The following is a 13404-nucleotide window of genomic DNA, read 5'->3' on the forward strand; positions in this document are numbered from 1 at the left end:
CTCTTTTCACCCTCTAAACATTTTCTGCCACCATATTTCATGTCCCTGTCCATTACATTTGGAATAAACCAAAAGTAATTTCTAAGAAAGTTTTTTCCTGTCACTTTTACTTCATGAACTACTTTGTATTTGTTTGTCGTGTCTGTCATTTCTTTCTCTAGGTTTACAAAAAGACTCAATAAGTGTAGATTGGTTGACAAAAGGTACCAGATAACATAAAAACAGAAAGGAATAAGTGGTGTGTGGAAAAAAAAAATTGTGTTAATCATCTAAAAAAAATTCTGTTTCGCACCTAAACTTACCCATTTCCAGAAGATTTTGTCAGAAATTGAGCTTTCACTGAAATATTAAACAATTCCAAAATATAAACTTTCAACTTGAGAAATACTAGCAGATGATTAACTGATTAACGTTCTGTAACCAGTTTAACCCGAGCTGAGTACCTTCATCTGCAATAGCTCCTTGGGGCTGAAGAAGGTGATGTGTCCCTCTGTCCTCTCTACCACTAGAGCCAGCAGGCACACCAGCACCACGCAACCCGCCACTGCTGCACGCATGCTCATCCTCAGCTCGCCTGCACACATGTACACGCACACACCTTTACGCTGCGCATCGATTCGCTCAGTGGTGCACAGTGCATCGACAGGGACTGACAAAAGAGCCGGAGCGAGCGGCGGGCGGCCCTGGGGGGCCAGACAAGCTGCAAGCAGAACTTGGTGAATGCTTGAGAGAATGATGTGGCAGTGAAAGCAGGTCAACAATCGACAAGGAAAACTAAAGCTGATAAAAGCAGAGAGAAGGATGCAAGAGGATCCCCTGCTTATGTAAGGGAAACGTTGGTCGACAGATAAAGGAGATAAAAGGCAGGGAGAACTGACAGAGATGAGAAGGCTTTCTGTGGGGGGCAGAACAACAAATGGCTCAGCAGATAAGATGGACAAGGAGCTGGAAGGAGTAAGGGATACTTGCAACAGCGACAGAGATATCCGCACTGAACATGAGCGGACGAGAAGGGGTCAAAGAGCAAAAGAGCCAGGAGTCAGAAGAAAGGAGCGTGAGGAGGAAGCCCATAGAGAGAGAGGGAAGCGGAGGAAGCCATAAGTTACTCACGTGCTGTGTGTCAGCCTCGGTCAGTTGTTTGGGGAAGTGTTGGTTCAGATGAGCAGGGCTCCACGGGTCTGAGCCTCAGCCTGTCCCGGTCGGCCTTTATATCGAGACTTCTCCAGATCCCAAAAAGCTTTGTTGCTGTCCTCCCTCACATCCGCTCCTCAACGAGCTCCTTCAAGGACTCTCCTCCTGGCTCCTGGAAACACAGACGTTACTCGGTAATCTGGCTTTTTGTTTTATTAGAGTAATAACTTCACCGGGCTGCTTGTCAGAATGACAAATCAGCACACAGATAATGTCAGCAGGGTTCAAGATTAGCTTACATCCCTCTCCCCTGTGCATTATTTCACTTAAAACACACAAGCAAATTCAATATTTCTCAAATTAATTTATCATTGCTTATCCATTACATCAATGAACCAACTCAGAATGTGTCTTAACGACATACTAATGTGTCCTACAGTTTCTTTTGGGTCAAATAGCTGAAAGAAATAGAAAAACAGGGGACAATCTGTCCAAGGAGGCCAGTCATAAATTAACTTCTCCAAGTTATTATCAGACACAGAGTGACATTTATAACCCACCTGCAACGGGTGCTTGCGCACATACAGACCCCTGCATATCCGTTGCTGGGGAGTTTCAGGACTCTGAAGAGCTTTATTGATGTTTTCCGAAATATGACACTCGACTGTTTTCCTCTATGGTGGCAAAATGGCACTCGGGGTCTACAGGAAGGAGGAACGTCCAGTTGAAAATAGTTTTGTTGTTGTACTTGGGGAGTCAAGTGCACAGCTTCACGCGTCTTCTTTTGCACTTTTTATGACAAGCGACAACGGGACGGAGAAATCATTGTGACATTCCTCCATCTCTCGGCATCTGAATTTTGTGTGTTTACTTGTGTTTTTTCTCTGCCCAGGGTGCAATGATTGCGCAACAAATAATGTTAATGAATTTAGAAAACAAGAACTGGCAGTGCAAATTCATGGTGATTTTTCTCTCTTCCACACAAGGCTAACCTTATACACAGATTTATTTAAATATTTGACTGGAAAAACACAAACCGCTTGATTTTAATTTCATTCAACAAGCTTCTGATACAGTTCTGACTGGATATTTCACCAAATTAAGTCGGTATTGGTAAAGTTCATTTAAATTGAGCACTTTCCTGAGACTAGAAGATGCTTAAATCACCACCTTCATTTTTCACTTTGAATCAAGAACCAATGGACTGAGAGCAACTAGGGAGGAGTAATTATTATAATGTTTATCAATATTGTGAAAGATTTTTAATCATGAAAAGAATTTTGAGTTTTTGTGAAAATTATAAATTCCCAATCATGTTTGAAAATCCCTAAAATTTACAGTATCGTCTGAACTGACAATATTTTTCCATTTTGAATTCATTGGGAGCTTCAGTAAATATTGATACATTTGAAGATATTGTTAAATTCGGTTACTATGAGCAGTATAAGATCCCTCCTTCTTTGTGTAACTGATGCCCTGAAGAAGCCTATTTCAAAATGAATAATTTTTTTAGGAGGAGAATTTGTGTTTGCAGCGACAACAGCTGCCTAAAAAGGACCTTAAATATACTTTTTTATTATCATAACAAATACCACTATATATGTTGTGATAAGATTTTACGAACATATCATTCATCACTTCTGCCAGCTGTAAAAGAAAAATCCAGAAACTCAACAGAAATTAGCAGCTGGAGAAGCAGAAGAGTTTATTTTTGAGAGTCGTCATTCTTTTAAACCCGAGAGCACTGTATCAATTATTTACACACAGGTTGATGTTTTCAAGCCTTTGTTCCTGATAACTATTATTATTTTTCTTATCTAAAAAAAATGAAAATTATATCTAGAATATCACATCAGACCAAAAAACAAAACAAAACATAATGCAGAAATGAGACCCCAAATAAGGTTCTGCCTTTAACCTCATACAGTACTGGACCACGTCTGCCCGTAAGGCATAAAAAAACATGAAAGTGAATTTGAGTTTATTCAAATTTATGAAACAATATTGTTTTTCACCAAAATGAAAATATCCATGATTAAATAAATAAAAGATATCAATGATTATTTTGTTATCTGTTGAATCTTGGAGAAAATATAGGAATCTCGCGGTGTTGTGTAGATCTCGCGGTGTTTTGTGCACGTTGCAACGTGCTGAAACGTCTACGCCGTCTCTTTTCTCTGAGGTGAACAAGCAGAGCAGACACGCATTGCGTGGTTCTGCTTATTCCCTAATAAAATGGTAAGTTTAGGGTGATAAATCTGCTGGCAGTAAGATAACAGATAAAGCAATTATGGAATATTTTTAATTGTTTATATTTCACGGGAATGTTTGCTTATATTTGTGCGTTTATTGCAGCATAGTTGTAGGCCTTCTGTAGCGTTGAGGCGCGGTTAGCAACCTTTGCTTAATATTAGCAACTAAACTTTTTTCCTTATTACCAAGACGTATGTAAATCATTTGGGATAAATATACGTGTACCTTTGTTAGTGGCACCACTTTAGACAAAAGCATGTATGTGCTCTCTCTTAATATTCTGAGTTTTAGTTGGGCTGTTAGCAAAAACTAGCAAGTAGCATCTTCCAGAAGGCCTAGACCAACACGTGGGTTCGTCATGAGGACTATCCTGTTACATAGATCGATATGCTATTCAGTCTATTAAACATTTAAACTATATACGATAATCATTGTTCTATTTAAGTTATTCTTTAATAATTAAATTTAATATACCCAAACTAAGTCTTTTAATATCAGATTGGTAACCACGTGTGGACTTGTAAACACTTGCGCTGTTCGGAAAGTTTCCCCAGTCCTGCTGTCATTGTTGAGTTTAGTCGTTAAATCTCGTAAATCTCCGTTCTGCAGGTTTTGCTGCACGTGTTGTTCGAGCATGCTTCGGGCTACGCGCTGTTCGCCGTCAGAGAGGTGGAGGAGATCGGCATGCTGCTACCTCAGGTGAGTGCGTGTTTGTGTGTGTTTCTGTGGCGCGGTGCTCCTACATGCGCTGGACTCACACAGTGTGTGTTTGACAGGTGGAGGAGAGCGTGTTGAGTCTCGGGAAGTTCAACAGCATGGTGAGCCTGGCCGCCTTCTTCCCCTTCAAGTCTGCGCAGGCTGCCCTGGAGAACATGAACGCCATCTCTGAAGGTTTGTGTGTTACAGCTGCTGCAGGAGAATGTAGCATATGCTCAGCAGAGCTGCACCGATTCGACTGATCACAGCAGATTTTTATCAATTAGATCTGCTAAAGCAGTTTATCTTTAAAAACTCACCCAGATCTGACCTTATATTCTCTGATATTTTCCTGCGAGTTCCATAATATACTGAATTCTTCAAAGATTAAGCGGAGAAGCTTAATTATAAAATAGATTCCCTTTCATTTCTGAAATCTCACCCCTGCTAAAGCTGCACTTTGATCTAAAATTTACTTCTTTTTTTTAGTTTTATATCATGTTATGTTACTCCCTCTTAAAATAAAACGTCTGAAATGTTGCCATGATTCTTTCTTGCGTTGTTTGAGAAATCCTTTAATCTCCCTTGGCAACCGTGCTGTGCAGGACATTTGATGGACCTAGCGCCGCCTTCGAGAAGAAGCTCTTCTTTAGAGATGTGGTTTCCAAGCTTCCGACTGACGAATCGGAAGCTCGTTCAGACTAGCCAGCGAAAATCGGCAGATACCTGGTGGAACTGTGCATCTGCTGAGCTCATATGAACAACGTCTCAGTGTAATGCTAGTTAATAGAATAGAAGAGGCATGTTGCATGTTTTGGTGACTTTCTGAAGATCGAGTTTCATAAAGAGGAGTAGTTTTTAAATTTGACAGAGACCCAATTTTAAGGTGTTAAACTACAAAGTAAAATTTCTTATGTTACATTTGATATATGCAACATTTTTATAACAACTGAAGGTAACATAGTTACTTGATTATGGTATGAAATGGCACCATGTGCCTGGGGAAAAAAAATACTGCCCCTTTAAAAAAAAGCAGCAGCATGATCTGGTGTAAAAATCTGCCAATAACCAGTCAGTCTTGGTTCATCTCTGCTCCTCAGCTGTAATGATGCACTTTAATCTGTCAATCCACTGAATTACTGTGATGACAACCTAATGTTGACCTGAACATCTGAGGAAAGCAACGTTAGTTATATATTTTTTTGTTATGTGGTTAATGTTTGTCTGGATTCGATTGGCTCAAGAATCTGACGTTTTGGTTTGTGTGCAGGTGTGGTTCATGCAGACCTCAAGCTGTTCTTGGAGACGAACCTTTCTCTGTCTGGAAAGAAGAAGGCGGTTTTGGGGGTTTCCGATGCCAAAATCGGAGCTGCTCTTCAGGAGGAATTCAGTATTTCCATACAGACCGGAGGTGCAGTGGCTGAGATAACCAGAGGTGAGATCACAACCAAAAAATAGCAAGTTTGGAACAAAGGCAAAAGTAGATAATTATTTTTATGTGGTCTGTTGTGATGCATCCTTATCCTGAAACTCATGAAGGTCTATACTGAAAATCTGAACAGCCACAAGACGATTTCACTTTGTCTTACCTGCCGGTGAAACGTCTCAACCCGTCTCTTTCATCCCGACAGGTGTGCGCCTGCACTTTCACTCCCTGGTGAAGGGTCTGACGGCGCAGGCCGCCTCCAAGGCCCAGCTGGGTCTGGGTCACAGCTACTCCAGAGCCAAGGTCAAGTTTAACGTCAACCGGGCCGACAACATGATCATCCAGTCCATCGCTCTGCTGGACCAGCTCGACAAAGACATCAACACGTTCTCCATGCGAGTCCGGTGGGTTTACGGTGGAAACCCACCAATCGATTAATCATGATGAATCAGTTATTTAAATAATCGTCAACTAATTTAGTGGTTGGTTAATTGTTAACTGGAGAGACTCTGGAAAAGGTAATTTTCTAAAAGATAAACACAACAGACCAGTAATTAAGCCAAGACTGTACAAAAAAAAATATAGAATCAAAGTTTCCTCCAGAAACTTTCTAAGCCTGGTGGTTGGGCGCTAGCAGCTCGTCATGTTTTTGAGCTAAAAATGTTTAAAGTTCACAGGAAATTTGAAAATATCACTTGATAATTATGTGTTATTGAAATATTTGGAGATTAATACCTGAACACCAACTATAAAGTCTTAAAAAATGCAAACATTTTAAAAAGACTTTAATAAATTAGCAGCACTTAGCCTGGTGGGGGCACAAGTAAAGCCTGGTGGCCCGCCAGGCTTATAATACATTGAGGGAAACCTTGTACATTTTTACATTTAAGATGAAAAAAAAAAAAGGTTTTGTAAATATGTTCTACCCTGAACTCCTCCAGTTTCATAATAAAGTGATGCTTTTCATTTGGGAAATAAAAATGCAATAACATTTACTTTATTTTTTAAAATAAATTTTCATATTTTAATGTAATTCTACTATATAAAAAAAACTTAAATAGTTAAACAAAAACAAAGCGGCAGACTTTTCTATCACATTAGTCATTATAATAATTGGTTTATTAAATTAATCGTTAGTTGCAGCCCTGGTTTTGATTAGTTTCCTGAGCTTTTTACGGAACTGCATGATCATGACCTTTTGTTCAGTGATCAGTTTTCACACCTAATCCTCCTCATGCTTACCACAGACCGAGCATCAGAATACTGTCTGTATAGAAACAGGAGGTACATAAATCTCCAACACTGGTGCAGTGCTGGCTGATGTCTGGTAAGGCAGCTTTGTTGGGTGAGACATCGTGAATGAAGGTGTAGCTGGTTAGTCATAGGTTTATTTATACTGTGGTTCTGATGTCTTTTGTTTATATTTGGGGTTTCTTTTTTGGCAGTGAGTGGTACGGCTACCACTTCCCGGAGCTGATCAAAATCGTGACGGACAACTCGATGTACTGCCGCCTGGCTCAGCTCATCGGCAACAGGAAGGAGCTGTCGGAGGAGAGCCTGGAGAGTCTGGAGGAAGTGGTCATGGACAGCGCCAAGGCTCAGGCCATCCTGGACGCATCGCGTTCCTCAATGGGTGAGCGAACTGAATCTGAGCGCGACCCACACCGGAGCGCTGGTGAAGGTTGGGCAGCTGCGGCGTTAATTGTGGCCGAATAAATCATTCATGGGTGCCGTTAAAGAAGAGAAGCTTGTATGGAAAATGATGTGTATTTTCCAGGTGTTTTTTTTTTTTTTTTTTTTTTTTTTTTTTTTTTTTTTTAATCAAATAGTTAAAAGGTTTGGCATGCAGTTCCATTCAGGCCTCTTTCCTTTGCATTTATATAAAACTTGAACCTCTAATCTCACGGTGAGGCTGTAGTAACAAATGGAGCACGGTTAACGCACGTTCCTGTTCATGAGTTCTGAATGTAGACACGCTGACGTGCGTTTCATTTTGTTTATTTGACGGGGACAATTCACAGAAACAGAACAAGTCTGTAGCTACTGCGTCACACTGAAAGGACAAAGCTGCAGCTAATAAGCGGAGTGGAACATCAATCCTTTGGAAGAGTTTTGTAGGGTTTTTATTTATACGGTTTTCTCGGTGTAGCCGGGCTCGGCATTACTCCACCTGAACTCCAGTAAAACTCAGCTGTGTAAACTGGAGATGCCTCAGCAGTTACAGGTCAGCCAAATTATGGCGCATTTATTTATTCTGCACAGAATTGAATATAACAGTTCAGAAGCTCAGAAAGTACCCAGCAGACATCGACAAAGAAATAAAATTTAAACAAACCTGCTGCGCCGAGCAGTTGGCTTGTTAAATGTGCATGCCACACCTTTCAGTTTCAAAAAAGGTAAAAATAAATAAATTACCTTTTTTCTTTTTTAGCATAGTGTAGTGTGTGTAAGATTCCAGTAGACGGGACAAAATGTGTTGGTTATCGAGCCCCTTTTTTGCCCACCTTGGACCCCCAATTGTCCTTGGTGCCGAACACAGGGGGGCAGAGAGAGTCTCTCATAAACCTGTAGTGACGGCTCCAGTCCTCACTGCGGATCCTGTCGGGAGAAACAACCTCGACATAAAGACGGCATTACTGCTGAAAACGTTTGGCTTTTCCTCCCATCGTCTCCTGACTGTCTCCCCTCATCCTCCTCAGGTATGGACATTTCACCCATCGACCTGATCAACATCGAGAGGTTCTCGAACCGCGTGGTGTCCCTGGCCGCCTACAGGCTGGAGCTGCAGGAGTACCTCCGCTCTAAGATGAGCCAGGTGGCGCCGAACCTGGCCGCCCTCATCGGAGAAGTGGTGAGCACCAGATGAAATCCGCGCCCGATGGCGCGTGGGACCGATGATGTTCTACCAAAATCTGTCAATCCCCTGAATCTGTGTGATGAGAAATAAATCTGGTGCTGATGGTCCTGAGAATATATGCAGAGCTTGACTTTAACTCTCAAACTTTTAGCTTTTCAGCAAAGTCAAAACCTTCTTACCTTTGCTGTTTTCTTTAGGTTGGAGCCCGACTGATCTCCCACGCCGGGAGTTTGACCAACCTGGCCAAGTACCCGGCCTCCACCGTTCAGATCCTGGGAGCGGAAAAGGCCCTGTTCAGGTACTGGGGCGCCCCCTCCCTGCTGGGGGAAGAAGTGGCTGCAGTGATGGCAGGGTTGGGCCGGAGCAGAGCAGGGTGACCGGAGGAGCTCTTCCCCCCGGAGTGATCCCGCTGACTCTAACGCAGCCCCACAGTCTGAGCAGCCACAGCAGCGCCGAGGTAGAACACCGACGAGCTCCGATGAAGATAGTTGTTTCTGCTATAAAGAGGGTTATAAAGACAGATGCTTGACTCTTAGTCATTGTTTAGCTGCTACTCTTTAAATGCAGTTTAATTAGTTTTTTTGCTAAGTAGTTTAAAGGTCTGATCTGAAAAAAGCGAACTATTCACAGATGAACACTTTGGCTCTGTTCTTGGCTGAGGCAAAACATTTATCATAATTTTTAGACATTTAGAATGTTAAAATAAAATGAACTAATATAAATTCATTGCACAGGAAGGTCTAAAAGTCTAATTTTACATAAATTTTATGGCAGATTTGTCCAATTGTTGATTATTGATAAGCTTGGAGCAAGTGATACAAATTTTTATTTTATTTTTTTTGGAGCTGCGATTGAAACCTTTAAGGTTATTCATTTGTGTGTTGACTGTCCACAAGAGGGCGTTGTTCAGCTGCTGAGAAGCTTTTGCATTTTAGCTCCAAGGTTGTCGGTGCTTCCACAGCTTTGATTAGGCTGAAAATTTAAGGGGTTAAACTCTATAGAGAGAGCTCCTAATAACAATACCAGAGTTTTTCTTTTTGTTTTGTTTTTCTTTCTTTCTAATATTGCATATTTTCCAGTAAGCAGCTCTCTTGGTTTCTGCCGGTCGTGTGAAAAAGCGCCTGCGTCTTCCCACAGAGCTCTGAAGACACGAGGCAACACGCCCAAATACGGCCTCATCTTCCACTCCACCTTCATCGGGCGCGCCGCCGCCAAGAACAAAGGCCGCATCTCCAGATACCTGGCCAACAAATGCACCATCGCTTCGCGCATCGACTGCTTCTCCGGTGAGCGACTGTGAAGCGCCGCTTTGTCGTAAACGTAGCGGCGACCACAATGATGCTTTCATTTTTCGTCAACAGCATTCATCCGTCAGGTTGATGTTGAGATGTGACTTTCTGAGCAGGGTTGCGTGCGCTCTGCAGAAAGTTAAACCTGCTTCAGTCCCTGCATTGATTATTTGTTTTGCTGCCTTCCAGAGCTCCCAACCAGCGTGTTTGGAGACAAACTGCGTGAACAGGTGGAGGAGCGTCTGTCCTTCTACGAGACCGGAGAGGTTCCACGGAAAAACATGGATGTCATGAAGGAGGCTGTGAAAGAGGTGAGGTTTTTTTTTTTTTTTTTCTTCCCAACTTCTCAATAAGTTTAAAAATTCTTGGAGACTAGCATAGCTTTAATTTTAACGTCACCTTCATGTCTAAACGATGCTGTAAATGATGATAAATTATTCCCCTGACATCACGGTGAGGGCAAAAACTGATTTAATGAGCCTGATGCAGCATTTCCAGCGGGTTCGGAGACTATCCGATCCGATGTGGCACTGCTGATTTTAACGGTTTCTCTTCCTCTCCCTCCTCAGGCTACCGACGTAGCAGCTGAAATGAAGCGGAAACAAGAGAAGAAGGAAAAGAAACGCAAGAAGCGCGAGAAGAAGCAGCAGGAACTTGCAGAAAACGGGGAAACGAACGGCGAAGCTGAGGTGAGCAGTTTTCATGTGTTTTGTTTTGTTTTTTGTTTTTTTTGTTTGTTTTTTTTTGCCCTTGCTGCATGTTTAGATTTGAGACTTGACCCGCGTCAGTGGTCCGTTCTCAGTGTACGACATGCAACATCAACTTCTGGCTCCGAACCATTGGCTGGTCCTTATTAATGGGCTTGATCACTGAAGCGAGTCAGACAATTACAATTAATCAAAACAGGAAATGTAGTACGTAACCATTAGAATTAAAAATACATTTCAACAATCACTAAAACTTTACATTTTTTTCCTTTTTAAGGAGGAGAACGGAGAAGATGACACGCCCGTAGCGAAGAAGAAAAAGAAAAGACAAGCTGCAGAGGAGACCGAAGAGGCCGAGGCCGTGGAGACTCCAGTCAAGAAAAAGAAACGAAAGAGCGAAACGTTGGCGGCCGAAGCAACTGAAGAACTTCCAGAACCAGTAATGTCTGAGAAGAAAAAGAAGAAGAAAAAGGAGGCGAATTAGTGACAAAGACTTTCTATTTTTGTGTACAGTTTTATTTTGTATGTAACCGAGGTTAGTTTATGTAGAATAAATGCTTATGAATGTGTCATAATTCTGTGTAAATATATTTTGTATCAAATTGAGGAAACATTTGGCACCTCCAGCCTTAAGAACCAGATATCCCTGCTAATTTGTGAGGCTGTGCTACTCTTAGGATTTTGAATTATGTGGAATATCCAGATGCCATGTAATTTAATAGCAGACTCATCCAAACATTTCCAGTAAAGCACATGCCTGAAACGCAAAGCTTTCACCGGTTTATTCTGTGCTACGTAATGGAATCAGTCCTGTGTTTTTATAGTTTTGTTTTTAAAAAGGTGTCTGATTTCTGATCAATTGCCAGAAAGTGAACTACCAGTGTTAAGTCCAGGAATTCCCTGATCTGTTCGGTTATGAGGAACCTTTCAGTGAATCTTGTTTTAAAATCCCTCCAAGTTGCGCTTATTCAAGATGCCTTGAATTTTTGTGATATTTTTGTAATAAAATGTATGTCGAAGCTTCTGTGTTTTAAAGTGTCACCAAGACTATAAGTCGGTATCACCTCTACCACAGCAGGCTGCTAATGTTAAATATTATAATTGGATAACATTCTTTTAGTGACGAGACTGAAGTGGAAGCTTAGGAGTTACACTTAGCTTAGCATTGGAACAATTTATATACATGACAAAAATATCACTTCATCAGAATATCCTGTTTAAAAAGAAAAGTTAAAGCAGATGTTTGCACTAATCCTTTATGAGAATAACGTACTTTTAAAAAATATTTTAAATACAGAAGTATTTGTAAGAACGAAATTAAACACAGCTCTACAAATGGATCACCACAAGCTCTATTTGCACATTGATAGGCAGTCTGTTATCAAATGCAGCGCGCAGCCACAATGTGTCCACCGGATTGCGCAGGTCACTAAATGATGGGATATGTTTAATATACACTATTAAATTGCTATTACACAGCTTCAATATCTCACATATCGCTACCAACATGCTCTAATTAGCACACAAGTAATGAATCTGTTGTTTTACGGGTTTCTTTATTAAGGACGACCGTTGACCGACAAGATGTGAGAGCAACCATGAACAATGATCCATTCATTAACTGACGTTACAGCAAAATACCTGCTGTAACATTACAGCAGGTAACTGACGTCACAGTCACCTGCTGTAAAGTTACAGCTTAAGGGGGATTGCTAAGAAAGCTTCGAGTCAAAATGGAGAACAATCAGGAAGCGTCACCTGAGAAAGCTTTCGGATTTCCTCCAGAAAACCTGCTGAGCCCAGTGGACGAGATGCTGGGGTCATCCATCAGCGGTCTGCTGCGTGTTTGGGTTAAAAAATGTCAAGTTACAGAAAGTCTGAGGTGCAGGATCAGGCATCAAAACTCAGAAATAACAGCATGTGAAGCCAACCGGCAACTGATGGTTCACAACTCCTCAGTCAGCTCAATGTCTCAACTATAAACCTTTACTTTAATCTGTCTTTACTGCCACTGGTGGAGAAAAATCCCCATTTAAAATAACCCATAGCCTGGTGGGGGTAAAAAATAAAGCCTGGCGGCCCGCCAGGCTGATAAAACACTGGGAGAAAACTGACTAATGTCTATAGCTCTGGTTGTAAGCGGGAACCCCGTCTATATCGCCATCTCTAAGTAGGAACATTCTGTATTTATATTTTTATGCGATCTTTGGGCTGCTCTTGGTCCAATCCCTCACCTAGGACCCATTTGCCCCGGCAGACCCGACCCAAGTAGAGGCACAAAGCCTGCAACGGCTCCTAGGATCACTAGGACACTCAAACCCCTCCACCACGATAAGGTGGCAGCCCACAGAGGGCACAAAACAAAACCAGAAACAGTTCCCTTCTCTGACCTGAACTGATCTGGAGAGAAGCCAGAAGGTGGCGCTCTGGTATTTCGAACAGTCAGTTTAGTTAGAAACTAAGCTTTTCGTTTTCTCAGTTATTTTTCTCTCCACAGAAGCTACACCTGGTCTGACGTTGATTAGCTGTGGTTGCTTCCTGGAAAAGGGCATTGGCTGACATGATGCTGCCATCACCTAACCGTTCTCCCTCTCATTTTCACTTCCATGAACATGGAAAGTTCTCCTGATCAGTTGACCCGTTGATGTGACTGCTGTGGGCTCAGTACTGAGCCTGCTTCTGGTTCTGCTGTTGGTTTGCTACTGGTGGAGGGGAGTTCTTCCTCTCCACTGTCACAACATGCATTCTCTGTATGAGGGACTGCTGTAAAGTCAACAACTCAACACAAGTGATTTACTGTCGCCCCCTGCTGGTCCGGGGGAGTGAATGCCATAAGTAATGACTCCATACAATCTGCTGGGTTTTATTTGGTACAAACTAGTGATCCGAGCCAAAAGAGTCGGTTCTCTAAAAAGAGCCAGAATTCCCACGCTGCCGTGAGCCCCTCCCACTTTTCCCCGAGCTCAGACAGGTGATCTGTCCCACAGTAACCTGATTCAGAAAACCTCATCTGCACACAGAGACCCCACCTTCAGGAATAAAAAT

The 13404-nt window shown here is 42.0% G+C and overlaps 1 protein-coding gene across 1 annotated transcript; it reads left to right on the plus strand.

The window, feature by feature from the left end:
- The first annotated feature begins 3265 nt into the window (after window positions 1-3265).
- nop56 (NOP56 ribonucleoprotein homolog) lies at window positions 3266-11378 on the plus strand. Its single transcript, XM_007554274.2, has 12 exons — window positions 3266-3369; window positions 3994-4083; window positions 4161-4275; window positions 5351-5515; window positions 5712-5910; window positions 6952-7139; window positions 8206-8357; window positions 8561-8661; window positions 9501-9649; window positions 9842-9963; window positions 10222-10341; window positions 10637-11378. Exons 1-12 carry the CDS (start codon window positions 3367-3369, stop codon window positions 10841-10843), a joined length of 1611 nt encoding a protein of 536 aa, XP_007554336.1. The 5' UTR covers window positions 3266-3366; the 3' UTR covers window positions 10844-11378.
- The last annotated feature ends 2026 nt before the right edge of the window (window positions 11379-13404 follow it).

Source organism: Poecilia formosa, unplaced genomic scaffold (genome assembly GCF_000485575.1).
Source record: "Poecilia formosa unplaced genomic scaffold, Poecilia_formosa-5.1.2 Scaffold62, whole genome shotgun sequence".
Classification (NCBI taxonomy): Eukaryota; Metazoa; Chordata; class Actinopteri; order Cyprinodontiformes; family Poeciliidae; genus Poecilia; species Poecilia formosa.

Excerpts from the sequence above, each read along its gene's own strand:
- nop56 (XM_007554274.2), top strand. Across the intron at positions 4,084-4,160 it reads TCGGCATGCTGCTACCTCAG|GTGGAGGAGAGCGTGTTGAG; the intron begins GTGAGTGCGTGT and ends TGTGTTTGACAG. Across the intron at positions 7,140-8,205 it reads CGCATCGCGTTCCTCAATGG|GTATGGACATTTCACCCATC; the intron begins GTGAGCGAACTG and ends CATCCTCCTCAG.